Genomic DNA, 26,175 nt, shown 5'->3' with positions numbered 1-26,175 from the left:
GGTTCTTTTATGGAGTTTATGGCCATTTACTGCTAACTTTAAAATCTTTACTCAGCATTTCTTTGTTTGTAACTTCTTTCTTAATTTTTAAATGTTTATGACATTTTTGTCTTTTTAAATAATATGTTGTGCAACTTTCACTTTTTATAATCCTTTAAGATTTTTTGTTCTTGTTCGTGTGTTACATTTATTTAAACAAAAACATCTGACAAGTGAGATGTAAAAAATCATGACTAAAGCAATCCACAATCGGCTTTACATTAAAAAAAAAAAAATTGGCTTTAAAAATTAAAAATTCTGCTATTGTATGGTTTATCACAGACAGTTTCTGCTTTATTCTGCATAATTTATTTAGTGTTTTTAATTACACTTGCATTCAACACACAAATGTTCTTCGCATTTTTATTGGTTTACCTGATTTTCAATACTATTTATACTGTATATCTTTGTCTAAATCCGATAGATCAGAGCTGAGTTGAACATCAGGCGAATATGAATATCCAAATTTTGCTTGATAAATGATGATTTCTTCGGCGTGAGAAGATAGTTCAGGATAGAAAAAGTCCTTTCCACATCTGCACTGCTAGTAGGAACTGATAAAGCTCTTAATGCCAGCTGACTCAAAATCAGCATTTACTTATAGAGTGTTTCCAGAAATTTATTGTACCATTGCACACTGCTCTGCTTTCATTGATGATCAAAGCATTGTAATATGATATCTCATCCTTCTGTACCTCATATTTGGAGAATCTTCGTAAATGAGAAGTTATACCGTCTATTTCTTGGTTATAATTTGGATCTAGGACTTCAAGCTCTATCCAGAACTGCTATGCTAAATGTTTGCCATCTAGATAAAGTTGGAGCTTCGAACCCGTACAAAGTGGTACATACAGTTACTGAATGCCTCCAAGAATTCGCCAAATATCACTTCCTACAACAGTGGATTGGTATTCAGGCTGTGACTCTAGTTTCTTGATCAAGTTGCGTAAAAGCTTCAGCTTGGCTTGCAACTACGTGTAGCTGTTCTTCAAGTTCGTACTGATCAAGTAACTAGTCGAGCCCGTGCAATACAGCTTCTTCCATAGTCTGATTCTTCTTGTCACTATAGCATCTCATCTCTTATTTATACAAAATTGCTATTTGGTACATTTAGAAAAACATTTTNATGACCTTGAATTGCCACAAACCCTTTCCTGTGGAAAATGCAGTCTTCTCTTTGTCTCTAGGGTCTATTTCCACCTGCCAGTAGCCACTTTTTAGGTCCAGGGTAGTGAACCACTTCATTCCTGTCAGTGTATTCAATGTGTCGTCGATCCTTGGCAGTGGATAGCTGTCCTTCTTCGTAACGTTGTTCAGTCGACGATAGTCCACACAGACACGCATGCTGCCATTTTTCTTCTTTACCAAGACCACAGGTGAACACCATGGACTAGATGAGGGCTCTATAATGCCATTCCTTACCATTCCCTGAATCATGGCATTCACCTCTTGTTCACGTGCCATCGGTAGCCTTCTCGGTCGCTGATGGATCGGTAACTCATTCCCTGTATTTATTTTGTTCCGAACCAATCCTGTCTTCCCTATATCAGCGTCGCTTGACGAGAAAATGTCAGCATATCGAAGCAACATCTTTTTAGCTTTGTTTAGTTCCTCTTCCGACAAATCCTTACGACATTCCTCCAGAAGTGTTGACACATTGAACACGGTTTCTTGTTGGTCGCAGTAGATCGTTGTTGGCATTTACGCATCCAAGCAACTTCTTCACAGGTGCCCATTAAAGTGCCTTTTCCAACAACCTGTTCTCTATCACTCGGATTTAGAACACGTACTGCCGAAATGTCTGTGGCCCTCACCAAGGTTTGTGCCATCTTCCATGGTAGGCCGCAGTCTAAACCCTCTATGAGAACACGATTCTTCTGACCATCGTTATCTGGTAGTCTAACTGGTACGATAGTTTCTGACCTTGGGGGAAGAACAATCTGGTTCAAACAGTGTGCTTCACCCGATGATGCACCTTCCATAAAGAGTTCTGCCGAACCGCATTTTAAAACTCCCTGCTTGACATCAATCTTACAATGATGTTCTCTCATGAAGTCCAAGCCCAGAATGCAATCGTCCTTTATATCGGCAATGATAACCTTATGCCGATAAATCTTGTTGCCTAGTTGCAATTCCACCTCCTTTTCTCCTCGGACAGATATGTGCTGACCAGTCGCTGTTATAAGACGAATACGATCATATCCACTGAAGTAATCTCCAAGAAACTGATTTGCCAGTCGAGAACTGATGACCGTGCGAGAAGCTCCAGTGTCCAATGTCAGCTTACATGGTGTTCCGTTAATTTCACCTTGGATAATCAGGCTATTCCCATCGTGGGCTTGGGAGATTGAGATTCCTAGGGCTCCCTCAAAACCAGCCAGCACCCGCCCCGCAGTCCCGGCGTTTACTCGTTTCCCTGCTGCCACTGCAGCTGGGCGGTGGTATCAGCCTCCTCTACCTCCTGAAGTCCATCCTCCTTTCGGTCTCTCCCAAGGTGTCCTCACTTTGGGCAATTCATCTGCAGGTGGCCCCTTGCTCTACAGTAGTAACACTGGGGACCTGTCGTTACAACCTTCCTAACACGATGGGATCGATCATCGCGTCTTACTGCCTCCACCTCCAAAGCATGGGTCAAAGCGTCCTTCAGAGTTTCATGATGTCCCAATCTAACCGCGGCTCGAACTTCTAGATCTCGTATTCCATCTATGAACGCTTGTACGAGTAGTCCTTCAACCAATGCAGGTGAAGACTGATACGCTTTTCGGACCAGCTTTTCAACTTCCAGTGCCCAGCACTGTAGAGTCTCGGCACTACGTTGCGCACGGTCCTTAAGCTGCGCCCGATACACGTGCTCAAGATGCTTGTCCCCATATCTGGACTCCAATGCCTCCACCAGTTGGTCGTAAGTGATGTCCTTACCGAGGGCCTCTAGTACAGTCAAGGCCTGATCGCGGAGGGCCAACGTGAGTGCTGTCATGGCCTGTGCTTTAGTCCATCCATTCATCATCACCACGGCTTCAAACTGAATTTTATAAGCTGACCATGAAGATGTCCCGTCGAAAGGTGGTACTTTAAATCCACGTACTGCTGGCGTAGATATAACGGGATTGGCATTCCCAATCTCAGATATAAGTTCGACCAAAGCTTTCTCAACATCTGTGATCTTCACTTCAACTTTGGCAATTCGATTCTCATGCCGTTGGACCTGCTCTTCATTATGCTCAACCTGCTCCTTGATTACCTTTAAATCGCTGCCAATCGTAACATGCAGTTCCTTCAGTTGACGTGCCTGCTCTTCTTGGCCACGCTGGAGCTCTTCTTTCATTTGACGTGCCTGCTCTTCTTGGCCTCGCTGGAGCTCTTCTTTCATATTTTTCAACTGACTGGTCTGGTCTTGTAACACCGCCAACAATCCAGATAGGTCCAGCATAGCCGGTGCTGGAGTAGCGCCAGACGTGCTGGCAGTTAAAACAGAGTCAGTTGTTTGCTGTCCATCTAATGTTCGATCAGAAAATTCACTAAAACGCCGCTGATCCATCGCTTGCTGTCGCTGTTGGCTTCGTGTACAAACCCCTTCAGTGTCTTCTTTCGGCATAACCGGAATGATTTATATCGCACTCCTGACACCAATTTGTTACGAGCTATGGGGTTTGGGATATAAATTCAAAATACAGTTTACCGAAATTTTAGATACACTCACTTTTTACACTTTTTACACTTGTTAGATACACTTTTTAGATGCACTAACCACAAAAACTTTATATCTCTCGTTAAAAGATAAACTTCTCCAACGTTCTAATTTTTCGAATTCTTCTTTTCTTTTTCTTTTTCAAAAACATTCTTTTTCGTTTCGCCACTCTCCGCATCATGGTGCTAGTCTGTTTTTAGAGCCAGCGCGACAATACAATGATAAAAGAAAATCTATCTGTAGTATTGTGGGGAGTGTGTGGTGGTAAAACGAGTTTCCTGTATAATTACTTTTGAAAATACCATATATAATATTTATTATTAATTTATGTAATAAATGTGTAAGAAATAAAAAATAGATTGTGTTAATTTAAAACTTATAAAATTTATTATTTTTCTTTTAGAGATGTCCCATAGTGGCGTTTGGAAAATTTCAGTTTTTGATGTAATATATTTAAATATGGAAATATCTGCACAAAATTACAAAGTATGCTTTAAATACTTTAATTTACTATTACAGAATCCTGCTTTTATTCAATTAAATGAATTAAAAACTGAAATCGTTGGCGGATTTCATTTTGATGTTTTTGAAATATTACGAGAAAAATTAAACTTCAAGTAAGTTTAAGTTTACTTTTTTCAAAGATAAGAATTTTTATTAAAATCATTTTTGATAAAATCATTTTTCTTGATTATGAAAAGAGAACAGTACACTTTTGTTAACTTTTGAAACTGAACCCTATGTTTTGTACTAGTCCTTTGTTCGTATAGCACTGATTCGCATAACACGGCCCTTGTTCGGAACCTAACTATCATGTTTTATACGAGGGATAATTCAATTAACATAGATATAAAAATATAATTGATTATTGATTGTTCAAAGACTTTTAATAAAAATTCTGGTTAATAACATATTCTAGTTCTTTCTATAAAAATTTTTCCGCACTTATTTAGTAAAGAGAATAGACCACTTTTCTATTTGACACAACGAAAGCAACGTATAAACTACGGAGTTATAAGTAACCGGAGGAAAAAAAGGTAGTTAACCAGCAAAGCTAATACATGCAGGCGAAGTTTGGTAGGCAGTAGGCATAGTGTGCAGCGAAGAACTAACATTTTGTATATATTTGTCGAAGCATTTTACTTCGAGTTAAGTTTGTTTAAACTCGATATAATTTGAAGAGTAGCTGACAATAGCATATAAATCGATAAAATTATATATATATTGTCATTGATTTCACATTTATGCATTTGTAAACAGATGAACATTTGATGGGCTATCGGCACATGCGTTTTATTTCGTGTTCGGGCTGCCTTAGGGATCTACGACGAGTAAAATATCTTAATAATGGTATTTTGTTAATTCTTTCGGGGAAGGATGCAGAATAGTGGGAAAATTTAAATAATAGGGAAATAGTGGAATGTAAAGTACAGCTGTGAATGCTGTCAAGAAGGAACGTATCCATAAGAACATTTATATGTGATACAACAGACGAACTTGTTTTGTAATTTTAAAATATTATGGTTCTTTTATGGAGTTTATGGCCATTTACTGCTAACTTTAAAATCTTTACTCAGCATTTCTTTGTTTGTAACTTCTTTCTTAATTTTTAAATGTTTATGACATTTTTGTCTTTTTAAATAATATGTTGTGCAACTTTCACTTTTTATAATCCTTTAAGATTTTTTGTTCTTGTTCGTGTGTTACATTTATTTAAACAAAAACATCTGACAAGTGAGATGTAAAAAATCATGACTAAAGCAATCCACAATCGGCTTTACATTAAAAAAAAAAAAATTGGCTTTAAAAATTAAAAATTCTGCTATTGTATGGTTTATCACAGACAGTTTCTGCTTTATTCTGCATAATTTATTTAGTGTTTTTAATTACACTTGCATTCAACACACAAATGTTCTTCGCATTTTTATTGGTTTACCTGATTTTCAATACTATTTATACTGTATATCTTTGTCTAAATCCGATAGATCAGAGCTGAGTTGAACATCAGGCGAATATGAATATCCAAATTTTGCTTGATAAATGATGATTTCTTCGGCGTGAGAAGATAGTTCAGGATAGAAAAAGTCCTTTCCACATCTGCACTGCTAGTAGGAACTGATAAAGCTCTTAATGCCAGCTGACTCAAAATCAGCATTTACTTATAGAGTGTTTCCAGAAATTTATTGTACCATTGCACACTGCTCTGCTTTCATTGATGATCAAAGCATTGTAATATGATATCTCATCCTTCTGTACCTCATATTTGGAGAATCTTCGTAAATGAGAAGTTATACCGTCTATTTCTTGGTTATAATTTGGATCTAGGACTTCAAGCTCTATCCAGAACTGCTATGCTAAATGTTTGCCATCTAGATAAAGTTGGAGCTTCGAACCCGTACAAAGTGGTACATACAGTTACTGAATGCCTCCAAGAATTCGCCAAATATCACTTCCTACAACAGTGGATTGGTATTCAGGCTGTGACTCTAGTTTCTTGATCAAGTTGCGTAAAAGCTTCAGCTTGGCTTGCAACTACGTGTAGCTGTTCTTCAAGTTCGTACTGATCAAGTAACTAGTCGAGCCCGTGCAATACAGCTTCTTCCATAGTCTGATTCTTCTTGTCACTATAGCATCTCATCTCTTATTTATACAAAATTGCTATTTGGTACATTTAGAAAAACATTTTTCATTTACACAGTAATTATTTTGATAAGCATTTTATACGTGCAACAAGTTTGTATAAATTTTATTTGAATTATCAAACTGTAGACTTCTTTCTTAATTAAATTAAATAAAATATTGTACTGTATTTCTTTTAATGAAAACAGTGCTGCTGCACAGGCGTAGAGCCTACGTTTTAGCGAACTATTCAAAAGTTCTATTTTTATTCAGAAATTTTCTGTGCGTTATACACAGCAGTATATGGTACATTTATTTAATTAATTTATGTTTGAATAAACTTTCCATTATGTATGAGTATGAAATAGCGGACGTATTACAGCTGCTTACACTTAAAACACTAATATCGATGAACATTATAGAAAATCGCTGACAGAAAGCGCTATGGGTGGGTTGTGACGCGAACAATGAAGGACAGTGTCCCCGGCTGTAGAAAAATGACTGAGAACTGGAAATAAAGATAATTGTCTTTCCAGTGTTGTTTTGTTACATATCTGGCGACAAGGATCAAGGTTGGCATAAGAACCAGTGTTTCGGCGCCTATAGAGAAAAAAAGGGGTAAGATGTAGGAAAGGGAATGTTTTTATTTTATCGCCTTCGAGAAAGATAAACAGGAGTGGGCGTGCTATCTTTTTTAGTTTTACAGGATGTGTAAGGTGAAGGAAGAAGCAGCAGAAAGCGTGTCAGGTCAGACAAGAATTGTTATTAGCATTTGTGGGCACTGGTCCCCTAACCGAAGCGCGCAACAATTTTTTTCCATTGGAGATCGATGCTATGTGAGAGAAAGACCTGAAATAAGGGTGAAGAACATTGTTTATGCCCGAGACAACAGTGTTTCAGCATGCATGGCTTTCAGCAGGATATGAGAGATGCAGACAAACCTTTCCGAGCCTTCACTACTAGAGTGAAAGAACTCAGTCATCATTGTGATACACTGGAATGCTGTACGATGGGCTTTGGGATCGTTTTGGTGAAGGGTTGTGACACGAAAAAGCATTGCGAGAGATTAGCATTAGGTTGCCAGAAGAAAAGGTTACTGATAGGCTGATAACCTACAAAGAGGTGTTGGACCTGGCCATCGAAATGGGATTAGCAGAGGCTGAAACAGTGGAACTGAAATCAACAGTAAATAAGGTGCAGCCTATTGAAAACTGACAAAGAAGAATGTCCCAGCTATCATGTGACAACTGTGGTTTCAGGCATGCCCCACAAGGAAAATGTTCCCACCAATGGGCAACATGTTTTAAGTGTGGGGAGAAAGGTCATTCTGTAAGTAGATGCCCTCAAGGCAAGCCAATAAATTCACTGGGACTGGAGAAGCCCAAGCCCCTAAAAGTGAAAAAGCTCCTACTGAAGATTCTACTGATCAGAATGTTCTCTCAGATTCAGGCTTTAAATATAGCGCAAAGTCCAAAGAGGTGCCGTATTTAATTAATATAACTTATAATAATTGTTTTCATGAATATTAATAGCTCATTCAGTTGTAAATGAAAATATTTTGTACTGTATTTGACAGCAGGGCCCGCTCTAGCGGTTACGTCACCCCAGACAAAAAGACAAATTGCTGCCCCTTAAGAATATACATATTTTAAAATAAAGGTACATAATCAATAAAAATCAAATCATTTTATTTAAATTTTAATAAAAGCATGTATTTAGAAAGAAACATATAATATAACATTAATAATCAAGCAGTACAAAACAGTAGAAATCAATTAAGAAATATCTGTACCTAGCCACAAATTGTTAACCATATAATTTTTTACATTTTTAAATCCTTTTAAAAATGTATTATTGCACAATTAAAATGCCATTATTTTGAAAATAAAACAAGTCCGCTAAAAGCACAAAAAACTTTTTTTCTTACTTTCAGTTCTGAAAACTTTTTTATTGCATCTTTCAAATTTACTCGATCAGCAATTTCATGCTCAATTGCCAACACGGCCAAACCGATTTTGTGTAGTAGAAAGTTCTTAATTAATTTTAACTTAGAGAAACTCCTTTCGCCACTCGCTACACTTATTGGTATCGTTAGCAACATTCTTAAAGCAATAGTAAGATTTGGGGCAAAATTTAACTTTGTAATTAAGCTCAGTACATTGCTTAGGCTTTCTTTTTTGCCCATAAGTCCAGATACTGCCGAAATTTCCTCCGCTAATTCTACCCCATTTATGACAACAGAATCACCATCAGTTAAAATGCATTCTAAATTCTTACAGTGTTTTAGTAGCACTTCTTTGGACACGATATTTAAATCGTATATATCATATAAGAATTGAAAATAGTTACTATGGTTACTAAGTTGTTCAAAACTAGCATCTAGTGCATTTAGTGCTTGATCGATTGTAAAAGAAAAAAAAATCTATTTTATATTCTTCTTTTAGATTCATCTCGTGCTTCATATAAGATGTTCCTTTTCCTTCCTCTAACGTGGTGTCGTTATTGTTGATCCAAAATTAGCCTCCACATGAATTTCGGAGTTCTTTAGCGAGGAGCCTCCACATTAGCGAGTTCTTTTGCATCAATAATAGTTTCATCAAAGGACGAATCCGATCGAAGATTCTTAAAAATATTTTGCAGTTTTGTAAAAGATCGAGTGCAAAGGCTAGATCAAAATCTTTTGTTTGCATCAACTAGCTTATTGGATTAATTGAATTTAGTATTTTATGCCAAATAACTAATGAACACAAAAACTTAAATTGTTTAATACAATTCGATAAACCCGACGCCTCGTCTCTTATTAAATTATCAATTTCTTGGTTTTCGTAAATGCTTAGCGAGGCGTCGTATACATCTCCCAAATAAAATCTCAAAGGCTTTAAGGTCTCTATCCTACTCTTCCATCTAGTGTCACTCGATGGTTTCAAAGTTAAACCTCGAACATGTCTTAAAAGCATTGCCCACCGAAAAGTAGATGCCAAAAAAATACTGTAAATATATTTTTTGGACCGTGTTGAAGAAATTAGCGCCTTCCGAGAATGCTTTTGCCATATCATTAACAACAAGATTGGCTACAACACGAACATAGAATGCTCGCGAATTATATTGTTTAATTCTAGATTGCAATCCCGCTTTATCGCCCCTCATACTGGATCCCTACCCTCTGATATCCTGCAAATTTAAACCCGAGTCATTAAGTTCTCCAATTACAATATCAGACATTTGTTTTTCTGTGGATCTTTCGACTGGTAAGAAGCCTAAAATGCTTTCATTAATTTTAATTTCAACATCGGCGTCAAATTTATTGATTAAAACATATCTGATTACAAGAGTCATTTGCTCTACCTTACTAATGTCAGGAGTACAGTCTAAAATTATGGGAAAATATTTCGGTCTTTTTATTTCATCAATAATATGAGACTTTACACTTTGATGAAGCAGATTTTTTATCTCGTTTTGTATATTTTTCCCAAGATACTGAGCTTTACTCTCTTCTTTTTTAGCACTCTACGGACGTGCTCTTCCATAATGGGATCAATTGAGAAACTCAACTATTTTTAAGAAATTACCGTTTTTATACTCAAACAACTTGTCGCTTGTACAGTACCTTGAAAAGCCAGACCACTTTTACCGAGCATTTTCGTAATTTCTACGATTTTTAGAAGCACCTCGTTCCAATGATTTGTTTCGGCATTAATAATTCTTTGAGAGGCCGCATCTATAGTTTTACAACACTTTAACCTTAGGTTCATTTCTAGCCATGATTTTTGGGCCCGAATATGATTTTTGGAAATTTCATGCTCTTTTAAAGTTTTGCAGAGGTGCTTCCAACTTATAAAACCCTCCTTTGAAAGAGAACTAATTATTCAGCCGAAAATTTTGCAACAGAAGCAGTAAACGCAGTTTTGTGAAAGAGAGTACACTAGCCAGTCTCGTAAAACGTGCTCTCCATTGCTTAAAATTCGTGAGTAAATTTACGCTAAAATGTCGACCAGTGTCATTGGAAGGTAATTATGCAATGGTTTAGGTGGACCTTGTCTTACTAAAAAACTTCTTTCAGCGTCTCCTAAAATTCTTGGCCACAACGCTGGATCTGTACTCAAAGTTTGTAGAACGCTTTCTGTGTCAATTTTTTTAATCTGGTGATGATAGAGTCGGAGTGTCGTCAGTTCCAATTGATTTAGAAATTTCGTCCATTTGTTTGTCATCATCATTCTCTGACGATTTCGTATTTTCTTTTATAACAGGACTCGATGTTGGATTCTCAGAGTCGTCATTTGTTTTGGTACAACTCTGGATATAATTTTTTAATGCGCTAGCTTGTTTTTGCTTTTTGGCTTCCTTTTCCAGCCTCCTTTTTTGTTTTGGTAATCAGACAGTTTTGTTTGACCGTTAGACATTTTGGAAGAGGCACGCACATAACTCAAATTAAACAATATAAATTATAAAATTTTAAAAAAATAAAGATTTGTCCTTGTTCTAAATAAACTAAAACTGTAATAAACATAACTTCAAAATTATATTCTGTCAATGGACATAAAAAATATTTATGGCTTACACGTAATATTTTTCGTATTTTGTGAACGTAAAGAAAGTCTAGTGTTTCATATATGTATTTTATAATAACAAATATTTTGGCAAACCATAAATAGTCATTAAAAACAATTTTATAATTATTGATTTTGAGATTTTATTTAGTTCAATTATTCAAATATATTATTACAAAACGCGTTTTATCGAAGTAATGAACTTAATAAATGTTTTATATTATTGATTCAAATAATTATTTTTATAAAACAAAAATATAAATAATTATACCCGTAGAATACATTTAATTTTAATACAATATTTTATTGATTTAATAAACAGCCGTTGTGGATAAATTATATATATTTTATTTAATAACGCTTTTATTGTTTCAATTCGATAATCGATTTACGATAAACTAGTATCTATCAAACTAAACAACGGCTTAATTATAGATGTACAGTAGTTACCGTTAAAAACTAAGAAATGGCATTAAGTAAATTTTATGAACTTCCACTTGTTATCACTGTCAACGTAATCTCAAGAATAATGCTATTGTGTAATGAAACCGCTCTTTTATAATTAGAGGTAAGTATTAATATAAGTGAGTCTATGCGTGTTCAAACACGAGCTGAAGCAACGCTCTGCTTGTGTGCTAATGCTATTCTGTTCAGAGAAATATATGCGTGTTCAAACAAGTTCGAGCATCGTCCTTTACAAATTCTGCGTTAATAGTGTAAATATTTTTAGCTTTTAGAAAAAAACAATATAAATACGATATGCACTAAATTTTTAGAGAAGAAAAAATCGATACGTGAAATTTTCTATTAATTGAGTATTCGACACATCAATATTTTTCTCACACTTACAGCCAAAATGGCGCCCCTTAGAAAGGACCCTGATGCTATTATAAGTCAACTAACGAAAGTATTTTTGATATTAGTTTCGTCCTTTTGCAGTTAATACAGTGTCAGGTAATGGAGAACTCACTGTGTATTTTCAATAATAACATGATATTTCTTGTATTTGCAATTAATAAATTTTTGCTAAAAATTTATTAATTTCTAAACTAAATATCCACCGACAAGTTACTTAAATTCAGCATTTAGTGGCGCCATCTGTTATCATATTTTATTAAAAATCATTTAATATTTTTAAATATTATAAAACGGCAAATCTTTAATTTCGACGGGTTTTATAAAAATTTTAAATGCTAATAACGAGTAAAATCGTCATTAAGTCCGACCCTACTGGAGATACAAACGACCCTCATTATCTCCCCACCTCTCACCCTTTAACCACCAAAACTAAACAGTATGAATCTCTCTAATAAACAAACCTCCCTGCAAAATTTCAGACATTTTCGACGGAATGCACGGGAGTTATTAAGGTTCAAAGAGGGTGAACAATATCGTTTATCCCATACATATATGCACTAATATCCATCCATACAGAAATAACCGGCCCAAATTTTTTACAATTCTTTAAGTTTCAAGGTGTTTTGAGTCCAAAAATGTAAAAGGCTTTGGAAGTCATTTTTTGACTGAGGGCCATACTTTCCCTCTGTTATATATAACAGTCCGGGAAATAAAATATAAATAAGCTAAATTTTGTCCTTTTACCGCCGCCCAACCGAAGGGAAATAGAAATATTTGCTAAATTTCCGATTGTTGCAAACTTTGCGGCATCTGCACACTCCCCTCACAAAAGTTGCATGTGTCTGTGCATATGCCTGACCTACAAACTTTTTACAGCTTCTGTAAACTTTGTGCCTTACTGATGCTATCTGTTTACGACTTAATTGAAATAGTCTTTTTATATTCATAGTTTATTTGCAAAATTGTCAGGTTTTTTCTTGCTAAGTTTAACATCTGTATTATCAAAACTTTTTAAAGTCAACCGTAATTTATTTAAAAAATTATAGTGTGTCACAGGAATCGTATTAAATTCAGTGTTTCGCTAATCAAAAATGGTTGAGATTTCACCTAAACTTTATTAAATAGGTTTAGAATGTTGAAAATAAATATATAATATAAATATTCTTTTAAACATTTTATAGATATGAAATTGTTCATCCAGTGCCAGTTACGTATGGATTAAAGATGGAAGCAAATGGCACATATACTGGAAGTTTATCACAACTGGTTTATCAGGTATTCATAATTACAATATAATAATTTAAACCCTTTTACAATAGTTTAGAATATCAATTTTTTAATTAAAAATACAGTAAGACCCGTTTAACGCTGCTTCGATTAACGCCGATTTGATATAACGTGTCTGCTAGAAGCCTTAAAAAAAGCTCAAAATTTCACTGATCCAAATTATCGCGGCATTTCATTGATTCATATATTAAACGATTATTTCCAAACACGAACCAATCAGCAAAAGATGGCAATTCGTTGTAGTGCTGCACTTTCCTTAAATTTATGTTTGGTGCAAGTTTGGAAAAAAATATAACATCATAGATTTCATAGGCTTGGCAAGAATTAACTGATAAATACATGAAAGGAGTATGGAAGAAGGTATGGTTGTAGGTGACAAAAATTCTCAGCGATAAGAGCCTATCGCAGTATCGTTAGGTTAACCAAATCGTCACCTAATCGATACAGCAGGTAGAAGAGCAGGATATCAAGTAGACTTGTTTATAGCATGGAAAGAAGAGACTGAACAAAAGTCACATGTTAAATTTGTTAAAACTATCAGAGGTCCCGATTCAAGGTATGCAGGACAAGTCAAACTGTATTTTTCTTGTCACTGTTCTGGAATATATGTACCCAAAGGCAATGGAATTAGACATCTCAAGACTCAAAGTAGCAGCAAAATAAATGCTTACTGCCCAGCAGGAATGAAGGTAATTCAAAAAGAAAATGGTGAATGTACTGTGAAATTCACAAAAACAAATGTGGTCATGATATAGACATGGGACATTTAACTTTAACAGCATCACAACGTTTCCCATTAGCAAGTAAAATAGCTGAAAAAATACCACTGGATGTTATCCTTGATGAAGTCAGAGATTTTCTTTCTGATTCTACACTTCACAGACTATATAAGTTAAAATAACTGATCTCTACAACATTGCAACATTGAACAAGTATATAATTTGCAAAAAGATATTGAGCAGGATATTGAGGAGTTACCGCAGGTTTCTGACGAGAGCCTTACCAACGACGATCTTCAAGAACTGGCAGAACATGGAATTTGCGTAGAACTGGAAAATAGTGATTCTGAAAACGAAGAACTCAAAGAATTTCTCTGCAGATTTCCTAAGTAAAAGTTTGATAACGATAACCGAAATCGTTGATCAAACTGTAGCGATCGATCCAGATTTTGGAAGGAGTGAAAAAGCGAGACGAGGCGATTTGGATGCGATCTTCCGCTACCGACGTTTGCTTAAGGAAAAGAAAAAAGCGACAAATGAAACTACACGACTTTATGGCAAAAACCAGGAATGTCAGGAGAGCCAGGACCTTCGTCACAAAAACTAAACTTTACATTTCTGAGTGCATATGTTTTTGTGTTATTTAACATATATTATTATGCAAATTAATATAAAAGTAACTTAAAATTGAAGTAAAATCTGTTTATTTTTGGTGGAGTGTTTCCTTTTCCCTATTTGTTCTGTGCTAAAATGACTTCGTTTAAAGCTGTTTCATTTAGCGCTTTGTCGTCTAGGAACATATCCCCCGTTAAGCGGGATCTTACTGTACATGTTAAAATTACAGGTTAGCCCAAAACTTACCTACAGATGTTAAACCACGAGTATTAAAATTCATACTCCGATTACAAATCAATGTTTGACACCATTCATATTACAATGTCTTCAATATCTTTATTAGCCTCCACTCTAACAAACGTTCATCATGGAAAAAACACCACGGAAAAGAGTAGATTCGTAGAATAAGGGAAACCAATAAAAATTACTTCCATGAAGATAGATGCAGTTCTTTTTAGGTGTTAAACTTGAGATGCCGTATTTAATGCTTAAAGAAAATCTATTTTCAGAAAACTACTTGCGACCAACTTATTACTTAGGCGCAAATCCGGGACCAAGTACAGTGGTCCTGGTCGTATTCACTCAGTCGTTAGTGCACACAATAAAAAATTAACTAGTGTTCTTCACGTTTGAGTTCTATGCACTTGTAGGATACCTAAACATGCAGGATCGAAATCAACATGTTATCCGTGGAAGCGCATAACTCATCTATAGATTGATGGTAAAATTTTCGCTATTCTGAAAGTCATTCTTAAAAGATTGATGGCAATCTTTTGGTTATAAGGGGAAAAAACTGATGATGCGCACACGATTTGTAATACAGTAGATTCCCAATAACACGGTAGATACGTTCTGTGTTTTATGAATTCCATGTTGTACGAGTCACATAAATACATGAGCCAATCACAGCCTGGCACGTGTGTAGTTTACGGACTACGGTCGTTTGAAAGGTTTTCTTCCATAAACTTAATCGATTCTAGACTAATTTGACTCAAAATTTCCAAAACACGTATAATATTTTGGGAATAATCCATATAAACTATGCTATAAACAAAAAATTGTAGGATTACTTACCGAGCGTGCACCGTTCGACGACGCCATTGCCTAAGCTCGTTTTCGTCGCGGAGAGGCGCATCGAACGGCGGGCGCGTGTTTCCTGATAAGTTATTTTTTTGCGAAAAATTCGCTGAACTTTGGAGACATTATTAATATAAATATAATTTTCATGGCCGTTAAATAATAAATGGTTTTTAGTAGGTCCGCTGCTCGTTTAAACTTAACGGTTTGTGCAATCAACTCAATTTAGATCAATATCGTTATTGGTCTAGGTTCGACCAATCTTGTCACGACACGAGTCGGCAATGACGTTTTATCATATTACACGAGTCTTTTAACGTGTTTATACGAATATGATCGCAATTTTTTCGCCGTTTTATACGAGTCCGTATTATATGAACCCGTTTTATAGGGGTCTAGTGTATCTTTGCCGATTACTACAGATCCATAAATGGTTTCGCACCAGATGTGTGCGGCAGTGTCAACTTAGAGCAACATATAGTAATGTTGCTTTATATGGGGAAATACGCTTTTAAACTTCGAACATATCAGATGTGATTTAAAAACTTTTGTTCAGGAATTTTTAATGATAGAAGTCGTACCGGACACTCAATAGCTGTGGACCAAGAAAATTAGCAGGAAGAAAATGTTAAAAGTCAACGAACAACATTCAATATATATAAACAAACACATTAAAAATAAAGCGAAAATTGCACTAAAACACACGAGCAACAGATGACTTGGTAACACGTTGCATTGTGTTTAAACTTCACGTGCTTTTTTTACACTGTGCAAGCAGATCGAACTTCGAAACATCGTTCGAATTCCGAGGCGAATTTTTATCGAATTTAGTGTTCGAAGGTAGAGTTGTTTGAATTAAGATTGTTTGAAGTAAGAGTGTTATTTAGAATAAGAATTTTTCGATTATATGTCTTAATGTTTATTTTTTACCTGTCTCTACTGTTTTTCTGCCCATTGCACATTCGTTGTTGTTTTTGCTTTTACTTTTGCTTTTGCGTAAGTCTCTTATGAAGCAGTTTTTTCGTCTATTGTGACATTATCTATATTAACAATTAGATAAAGAATTTATTTTATTTTATGAAATTTTATGGCATTTATTTACTACAACGTGATATTATTTTTACTTATAATTGTAATGTCGTTATATTCGTAGAAATCAGATTTTTCATTCCTGCCGTATACTGTAACATACGATCGATTTGATTTGGTAGATTTTTCGTCCATTATAGGAATTTATAAAATAATCTTTACATTACTACAAAGAAAAGATAAATCTGACTGGAAAACAATCATCAAGCCTTTCTCTCTTGAGGTATGTTTCACATAATAATTTAATTTTTTTTTTTTTTTTTTTTTTTTAAAGTTTATTATGACTTCTAAATACGTTACAATATCAGCTACATGCTGCAATATTTATACAGTAAAAATCTTTTTCCGTACATGTGATATTACCTTTTGGGTGAACATTTTCACCACTTTAAATTACATCTAGCTCACAACCCCTCTTGTTCAGTATTTACAGGTTTTATTTACATTATATACATATTGAGGGATTTGTGATAACATACAACTTTTTCCTCTACGCTTTTTAATATCTTATGTTTCGTTACATTTAAGTTTAATATTTTACATAGGCTTTACTAGTTGGACTCTTCTATATTTCATAAAAAATTAAAATACAGAGACTTATATATAATAGTATAACATTTTGAATTGTTGGGAGATTTTTAGACCGATATTCAACACTTACATATTTATTTATTATGAGAGGATTTACTCTCTCTTACATTTATGTAATTTATCTTGCAATACAGCACGATATAATTATCTTACTCGTTTTCTTTACTTTTATTTAGTAACAATTTTATTCTTTTATAATAACAGGTATTAATATTTCAGGTACATGAGACATATTTATTACCAATCATCTTTAAATATCACTTTGTTTTGCTGAATACGAAATATATTTTCAGTTCCTTTGTAGTATTTTTTTATTTCGTTATTTGTCATTGTTTTAAAATCACTTAAAATTTTTAATTCAGCCTCCTGTTTGATGTTACTGACCGTGATTGACGCGTTTAATTTTTTCTTTTCATACATTAATTTGCATCTTGTTTTCCATAGGGTTCGTTTTGTGAGAGCGATTATCCAATTTAACATATATTTATTTTGGTTGAGGACCGAGAGTTTTGTTTGATATTTTATAATTTGCCAGGTTATTTTCACTTTCCATGTTTTCGCTACCCNATTATTAAAGACTTCGATACAAAAATGAAAATTTGTGAATTGACAAAGAAGTTTGATCTACCGGAATTGTCGGTCAGAACAATTATAAAAGGCAAAGAAAAAATTCTCGAAGCTGTGAGAAATGCTCAATCTTTAAATTCAAGCATCATTCCTAAACGTCACAGTATTATCGCTGAGATGGAAACAATGTTAAAATTATGGCGTAATAATCAAGTAAATGTGAAAAATTGTAAAATAATATAGGCCTAATTTGTTATACATATGTATTATTTAAGATTTTATTAAACATTTTTTTCTAAATCATTGTTTTCTTTAGTCTCCGGCCCCAATTAATAATTATTTGTACGTATTTATATGCGAAATTATACCCCGACTTACGCGAATTCGACTTACGCGGTTACCGCTCGGTCCCACCTATTGCGTAAGTTCGGGGTATTACTGTATTTAAAACAGTCTTGATAATACAGGGTGAATTTTTTATCTTGAGACAATGAAATAACTTAATTGGATCTCATTATTTCGAAAAAAGGTTTAGACAAAGGTTGTAGGGTTTTGAAGGGACAATGAATTGGTGACCTTGGAAGTGATCTTGATGACTTTTCAAATGACCTTGATGGCCAATGTCATTTGAAAGTCAAGTCTGTTTTTTCAACGGGAATACATATTTTTGACCCCAGCAATGGAAAAAGTGGGACAATCACCCATGACCTTGAGTACACCGAATTTGTTATCTGAAGGTCATCTGAAGCGCAATTATTGAAGTACGACTCAACAAATGCATGAAAGTGGAAGGGCATTATTTAGAACATTTGTTATAAAATTTTTTTTCCCAAAACCAATATCTCAAGAAATGGTAGAAGTAAAGTGACTCTCTGAAAACAAGCACCCCAATAGTGAGAGGCAAGGGAACACAGAAAACAACACCTCAAAGGGAGCAGAAAACTACTACATCCACAGCGTTACTCCTGGGTAGTGCTACAAGTAGTGAATGCTTTCAAAGGTCAAAGTAATAAGGTTGTGAAAAAATGTAAATTTTACCTCCCTGTCTATTTAGTGATAAAAAGTATGGCTTCCGTTAGAAAAAGCTTTTAATTTTAACCTTAAAATAATCTTGACCTTTGACCTAGACCTTAAGATGAAGTGTATATTTAATTGTGAAATTTTCCACTCTCCATTGCTGGGGTCAAAAATGAAAAACAGACTTACCCTTCAAATGACCTTGAAGGTCAAGGCCAAGGCCACATCCAAAGTTACCAATTGATTGGCCATTCGAAATTCCACAAGTAAACCTTTTTCCAAAATATCATAAATATACATATACATATAACTAACACCTCATTGTTGCCGAGAAATATAAATTTATTCCAAACAAACGTTTTCAACCCGATTTACAGGCTATCGTCAGGTTTATAACCAAATTCGAATTAAAGGATTCCATCAATGGAATACAAAATTCAAAATTCCAAAATTAACTAAGCAATGGAATAAGATAAAAATAAAATAAAAATATTAAATATCCAACGGAATAACAAAACAAAAAAATATATATATATATAAAATGTACATAGAAGTATTAACACAATTATTATGATTGGTTAGAGCTCTTATTAAACTTCTTAACTATAAACTTCCATGCAGAGGGAAGACTTTCTGCATCTCTGGCATTTAAACAGCCTTCCTGCATTTTACTCCTATAAATCTGCAACTTTCTTTTTCCAAAATTATGAGATCCTATCCACCTTTCTCTCAGCAACTGCAATTAATTCTAATAACACACCTGAAATTTTGCCGAGCATAAAATTAATAGCCTGAAGATAATCGTAAGCCTGAAGATGGCTTATAAAAATAGGTTGAAAACGTTTGAAATAAAATAATTTTATGCTCGCCAAAAGTTTAGGTGTGTTATAATTAATAATGAGATCGATTTAAGTTACTTTATTGTCTCAAGATGAAAAACACACCCTATATTTTTGATATATATTCTATATATTATAACAAGTAGAACGGCAAAGCCATATTTGGGACAAAACTATGTATTGGAGACTCACTACTAAGCAGGATCACTTTGACGCTCAAGATGGGTCTCGTTCTCATTCTCTAATTTTCTTTGATATCGCTGGTTTAGAGCATGATCTTTCAAACATTGCTGGCCTCGGCCGCGGCCGCTGCCACGAGGTCGTCCACGATGCATTTTTTGTAAAATTAATCTATCCAATTTCGAAATTTCTCTTCGTTGAATTTTCCTGTTTTTAAAAAAATAATCCTGGCTTTAAAAAATAATATTGTCTGAAATTATTATTTTTTATTTTGCAAAAACTATATATATATAGTTTTTGCAAAATATATATGTATATATTTTGCAAAAATGTATATGTGTGTATATATATATACACACATATATTAATAAATGTAAAAAGAAAACAAATTGTATTTCAGAAGATAGTTTTAATATAAAATTATAACGACTAGCGCCATCTACTTTCAAAAACGTTCCGATGCTGAAACGAGATATTTCGGGTCAACCGGTGGAGGTCAGCACGTGGCGACCAGAGATATATTGGGAATAACTCGGGACAGGTAAATGGGTTTTTTCAAAGATTTGTTTTTCAAATTCGATTTCACAACGTTCGCATTTCCAACTTCCCAACCAGCAATGCATGCTCAAATCTCGCACTACTGCCTATTTGTAGTGTCGCCATTTTGTATTTTATTTTGACTTGGTTCTCAGTCCGGAGTATCTGCAAGTCTGGTTCTTTTTATGAGTGCATGATTTGGGACCTAATATTCTGTTCCAAATTGCATCTCCTGACATGTACTGTACTCCTTCATACCACTAAGCTGGTAACTCAGCCGGCACCGCAATTTAATAAACAAGACATAGTCTTTTCAAAAAGAATCTGCGAGAACTTTGCTGTATAAAGACAAAATTGACATACAGACAAAATATAAACGTGACTATTCTTATCTTAAGCACCACACGTAATCACAATGCTTTGTAAAATTGGTGACGATAGTTTCAATTACTCCACAAACAAAAACAATTTTAAGAATCTGCACTTGTTATGACAATATTTGTAACAGTGTATTAAGGTACTAAAACGACAGCAAAACAGTGCAAAAAACAATAGGAAAATAAGAATCGACAAACTCACTTAGTAAAAACTAAGACGCTTTGTTTTCTAGGGATAAATAACAACCACGTTTTAGTTAAGGTTTGTTCGTTTTTGATGTAGAATCACAATGTGATGTAAACGGAGTTTCCGTTTAGGAAAACGAAGTTGATTCCGTTTTCACTGTCTGTAACGACATCTATGATGAAATCGATAATGCCATCTTGTGATTCCTTGCTACAGAACACTTTTTGTTCAGGAATTAGCACAGTATATTTTCTATATACACAATCAATTCAAGCTTCTAACAATTGAACAACTATATTGTAGATTATGAAAGAGGGCACCAGCTATACATGGTCTTGCATGGACGACTAGCACAACTCGTGGCGGAATGCCATTGGGCATTCTGCCACGAGGTGCGCTAGTCTTCCATGCAAGACCATGTAATTACTTTCTGTCTTAAGACATAAAGAAAAATGAATTTGTAATATATAATATTAAATAAGTAATTGAAACATTGCTTTATCAAAAATATTTTGAATGTAAATAGAACTTTCATACTAAACATATTTTATTTTAAAGATTTGGATTGGAATCGCATTTTCCATGCTGTTTTCTGGATTATTAATACCATTTTTAGTGAAATGCGAACAGCAATTGCTGAAAAAACGAAATTATTGTTCCGTAAAACGAACGATGTGGTACCTTTTCGGGACGCTTACTCTTAAAGGTAATATTAAATGACTTTAATGTTTTAAATATTTTTCAACTAATGTTTATTATATACAGGCGGAAATATAGACATGATAAAATGCCCTTCGTCGAGGCTTCTCGTAGGGATTTGGTTGTTGTGCGTCGTGACTCTCGATTACAGTTATGGTGGACTTTTAACGTCATATCTGACGGCTCCCGTTTACGAACAAGTTCCGACGAATTTTAACCAGTTAGTCAGTCTTTTGAAGAAAAACCAATTTGCTTGTGGATCTGATAATCATGGATATCTACCCAAATATATACAGGTAAAACTTTATGAATAACTCAAAAATGAAAAATCTGTCTTTAATTTTGAAACATTTAATTTAAATTAAATATACATGAATACTAGCTGTTACCCGCGGCTTTGCCCGCGCGGATTTTGCAAGCAAACCCCATTTATATTTAGTATTTCAACAACCATAGTAATTGTTATATAACACCTACCGCTGAGAATGATGAGAATTGCCGAAAATCAAACGAACCATTTTCAATTTGATCAATTTTCTGGAACATTTACAATCGTTCTGTAATCGAACCAATATGCAATAACAAATTCGAATTTAAAACGGTTCGAACATTTTTAAAATTGAAATAGACAAAAATATTTATAACAATGTATGAAATGCTATTAATTTAATACACCTAAGTACTCGATGAAGACTAAATCCTCTCCCTCTCCCCCCGCGGAAAAATTTCGAAAAATCCCTTGTTAGTGTGCATTGCCATGGCATACCCTACTAACTCGCAGATAAAAACAAAAAATCGCATCTAATATAGTACAGTAGAAGCCGTTTTTTCGGTTAAGCCTTAATGTTCTCCCTCTTCCCCCGCGGGGGAACTTCGAAAAATCCCTTCTTAGTGCGCGTTTTCATGACGTACAGTACCCTAACTGTGTACCAAATTTTACCTTTTTAGGTTCAGCGGTTTGCTCTGGGCGATGATAAATCGGCGAGTCATTCAGTCAGTCAGGACAAGCAATTTTATAGATTTATGTAGTTTAATTATAACAATGACAGACAATGTCAAACAATATCAAAATTTTAAAGATGTATAAATAATTCTAATAGAGCGAATAATCATCTGTAATAAATACACATCGGAGACTTGTTACGAAAATAAAATTTTTGATTAAGGACATTCGTAGTTGCGTGCAATTCTCAGGAATAAAGACGTGTCCTGGACGGTTATTGGGAAAGAATAATAGAGAGGTTGCGGCCCAAGTTCAAACGTTACTTGTACGTGGCAAGTATTAGTACACTGTTTACGTTTTAACTCCAAGAAAAAATCGAAGGTAAATAAACAAATTATACTATTTTAAAGTATTTATAGGATGTTTAATAACACTAAATAATTATTTTTAATTAGCGTGGTGTCTCCTACCGTACGATCGGACGATTGGACTACCTCATACTTTTGTGGAGGGAAGTAGTGGCTTATGTAAATTCGAAAGCGGCTCGGAAAATTAGTTTTTAGAAAATTTACAAACGTATTACGCTGTTATTGGTCGAAGATGCCGTGGAAGAACAAACTTACCTTAAGATAAGCTATTACGAAGGCAAATATATGTAAATTCTGTAGGCACTTCGCATCGCTTGCTAAAAAATTGAATAATTAAATAATTCCTGGATTAAAATCGTCTGTTTCTTTACAACATTATTTGTAAATGCTTAAATAATCATTATTTTATTAAAATAGGTCATAATTTTAACCCCAAACACAAAAAATGAAGAAGTTTAAACCGATCTTTTACTCGCCACGCTAGACGTAACGAACGCCATCATCGATCGTCTAGAATTGCCAGATGGCGGCACTCGACCGTCCGCCGTTCACGTTTTGGGCCGAATACGACGGCCGCAACCTCTCTAATATTTATCATACGTTTGCTGGAAAATCCACAAATGTTTTACAGAGGAATTGAGCATTTCATTTTCAATCTGATGTTTTATTTCATTATAATTTTTTAAAGGAATTAGTCAGTTTCAGTTTCTGGTCGTATTCCAAAGCATCCCAATATGTTTTTGAGCTACTATCGATTTTATTTCGGTGACATGTAAATCGGTGTGTAGTGCTACATTTTAATCGGTGGATGGCAGATTCCTTCTGGTGATTTTGACTGCATTGATTAACGGTATACGAGACACTTATTTACTCCAACACTACTTCTTGGTCAGTCCTGCTATCTCACCTTTTGTGAGCCGAAAAAACCCGCTTGATACTGATCACTCACTGTCCAACTCCATCCAGTAAACACTTCTATGCGGTGACGTCAACGAGTTACATGGTGGTCATCTGTTAGGAGATTATGTTAAAAAAATAAGTTTTACAACATTAATTATTATAAAATGGCAAAATGCTTAATTTTTTCGGTAGGGATAATTTTTATAAATAGTTGCAAATGCTTATAACGTGTAAAAACTTTATTAAATTTGACCCCTGTGCAAATATGACACAAGACCATTTTTATCTCCCCCAACCCTAGACTTTTAACTACCAAAATTTAATAGTATTATTGTCCCTTATATATATAAGTTATCTTATCAAATTTCATTATCTAATCATTACCCCATCTGAGATATTAAACTTAAATGCGCCAAAACGCTCAAACGCACACGCACGTATACACATAAGGTACATACGAACATAGATACAGGGATGGATCTACATAGGAACTAATACGGCTTAAGCCCTGGGCCCCAAGTGTCAAGGTCCCATAAATTGAATTATTATAAATTTTTTATATTTTTTCATTAAGAATGATCACATATCGTATAGTAAAAATATCTAATATTAATAATATAATAATAATTTATAGTATTATTTGTATTAATGAACAAAGTATCCCATTGGACTTCAACAAGCCCTACGCTCTGAAAAACCTAAATCCGCCCCTGTATACATATAAGTACATGTTCTGGGAATTTTTTCTGTTTTCTTGACTTTTTTCGATTCAGGAGTCACAAAACGCGATTTTCACAAAACCAGAGGTCAAATTTGGTACTTTTCCGATACTTTTTCCTTTTATACACACAACCGGAAGAAAGTAAACGAAAAAAATAGTTAAGATACAATAAGTTTGGTAAACAATGCCACAAATTTCTTTTATTTTCCATTTTAGTTATCTATGTTTGTAGTGCAACTATGAGATTTTTCATAGATGTCGTCGTTGAGTAGTTGGATTATCTGGTGCTGGTGAACAAAAACTTTTATAAAATGCCTCACTATATCCGATGTTGCAATATTTTATTTAAAATCAAACTTTTAATGTAATAGGTTAATTATATTTTTGAATAACCAATATACAGATTTTAAAGAATGTTTCATAGATTTAGATTTATTGAAGAATTAAGTAGATACTAGTAGCAAAGTAGTATTCGAAAAGAAGTAATTGCTGCCTATCTATTTAATGCTGATAATTATTTAAACATTTTTAGAAGTCCACATCAGGCGTAGCTAAAGAAATAAAAAATTACATAGAATTCATCGATGATTATTCCAAGATGGAAGAAATTACCAAACGTTTGCAACAGGGCCGTTTTGCATACGTAACGAATGAACATTGGTTCAAAAGACGTTATCAAGATCATTTGAAAGGAAAAATAGTGTTTAGTGAAGACGCAATTTTAACAATAAACGTGGCATTTGCTACAAGAAAACATTTTCAATTTCAGGAAATATTGAGTAAAACGTAAGTTTTTTAAAATTGTTTTTCTTCTTTGAATGTATTGCTTTAACGATATCTTAATTTATCCATAGAATAAACCGCTTATTTGAAGCTGGAATTATTGATCATCTCAACGAACGTAAGTTTAAAAAACTTTATTATGAAAATGATCACCGAATTCATCCTTTAAGTTTCAATGAACTCACTGGAGCCATGGTACTGCTTGCAGTTGGATATGTAGTGTCAATTGCATGTTTTTTTGTAGAATACATCATCGGAATGGGTAAAAATATTTTCCCTTTTCTTAAATAAATAATTTAAAGTTTTATATTTTGTTGTTAATAAAATATGAAACAAATGCAATTTGCACAGGACGTTTTAATCCTAAAGATATGCAATAATTATGTTTTTCAAAATTTCATGAAGTCTGTAAAAATTTAAATTTTAGTTTTGTTATAGAATTTATTAATATTTGAGTTAGAATTGTCTAGAAGAACACTGTTGCTTGTAATTTGTTAAAATTTAAAGTTATAATGAATGTATTAATGTAAACACAGTTTCGTTTTTACACGGTTCGTACGGTCCGGAAAAATCTGTGTAAAAACACATTATCTATACAAAAAAAGTTTAAGATTTATTTATTTATTTATTNATAATAAAAAAAATTATAAATTAAGTAAGACAACAGATACATTATATATTATATAAAATAGATTTACATTTATTTTTAAAAAAATTAAAATCACGATATAGATAAGGTTCAACAGGCTGTATGTGAAATGCTATACGGTAAAAAAAAATCTTTGGGAAAGAGAAAGGCGAAAAAAAGGGATGAAGAAGCATGATGTATTACGAGTTCTTACAGTAGGGATGCGGAAACCTAGCCAGTAATTAAAGATTAGACCATTGAAGTATTTAAAACAGAGAATGCGGTCAAAATATTTTAAGA

The 26,175-nt window shown here is 34.0% G+C and overlaps 1 protein-coding gene across 1 annotated transcript; it reads left to right on the top strand.

The window, feature by feature from the left end:
* The first annotated feature begins 3,804 nt into the window (after positions 1 to 3,804).
* Positions 3,805 to 25,627, top strand: LOC111640191 (glutamate receptor ionotropic, delta-2-like). The gene is made up of 11 exons (XM_023386193.1): positions 3,805 to 3,991; positions 4,131 to 4,171; positions 4,247 to 4,344; positions 12,933 to 13,026; positions 16,603 to 16,761; positions 21,392 to 21,539; positions 21,599 to 21,828; positions 24,997 to 25,250; positions 25,319 to 25,365; positions 25,456 to 25,509; positions 25,599 to 25,627. The coding sequence occupies exons 1-11, from the start codon at positions 3,946 to 3,948 to the stop codon at positions 25,625 to 25,627; spliced, it is 1,200 nt and encodes a 399-aa protein (XP_023241961.1). The 5' UTR covers positions 3,805 to 3,945.
* The last annotated feature ends 548 nt before the right edge of the window (positions 25,628 to 26,175 follow it).

Source organism: Centruroides sculpturatus, unplaced genomic scaffold, assembly GCF_000671375.1.
Source record: "Centruroides sculpturatus isolate CEXI.00-Female unplaced genomic scaffold, Cexi_2.0 scaffold1115, whole genome shotgun sequence".
In the NCBI taxonomy this organism is placed as follows: Eukaryota; Metazoa; Arthropoda; class Arachnida; order Scorpiones; family Buthidae; genus Centruroides; species Centruroides sculpturatus.
The sequence above is the reverse complement of the archived record's forward strand: the minus strand, read 5'-3'. Positions and strand labels throughout refer to the sequence as shown.

What these genes read in the sequence shown, in the direction of transcription:
- LOC111640191 (XM_023386193.1), top strand. Translation starts at nt 3,946, where the DNA reads ATGATAAAAGAAAATCTATCTGTAGTATTGTGGGGAGTGTGTGGTG. An exon ending in ATTGTGGGGAGTGTGTGGTG is followed by an intron (nt 3,992 to 4,130) that starts GTAAAACGAGTT and finishes TTTTTCTTTTAG; the next exon opens with AGATGTCCCATAGTGGCGTT. An exon ending in ATCTACCCAAATATATACAG is followed by an intron (nt 21,829 to 24,996) that starts GTAAAACTTTAT and finishes AAACATTTTTAG; the next exon opens with AAGTCCACATCAGGCGTAGC.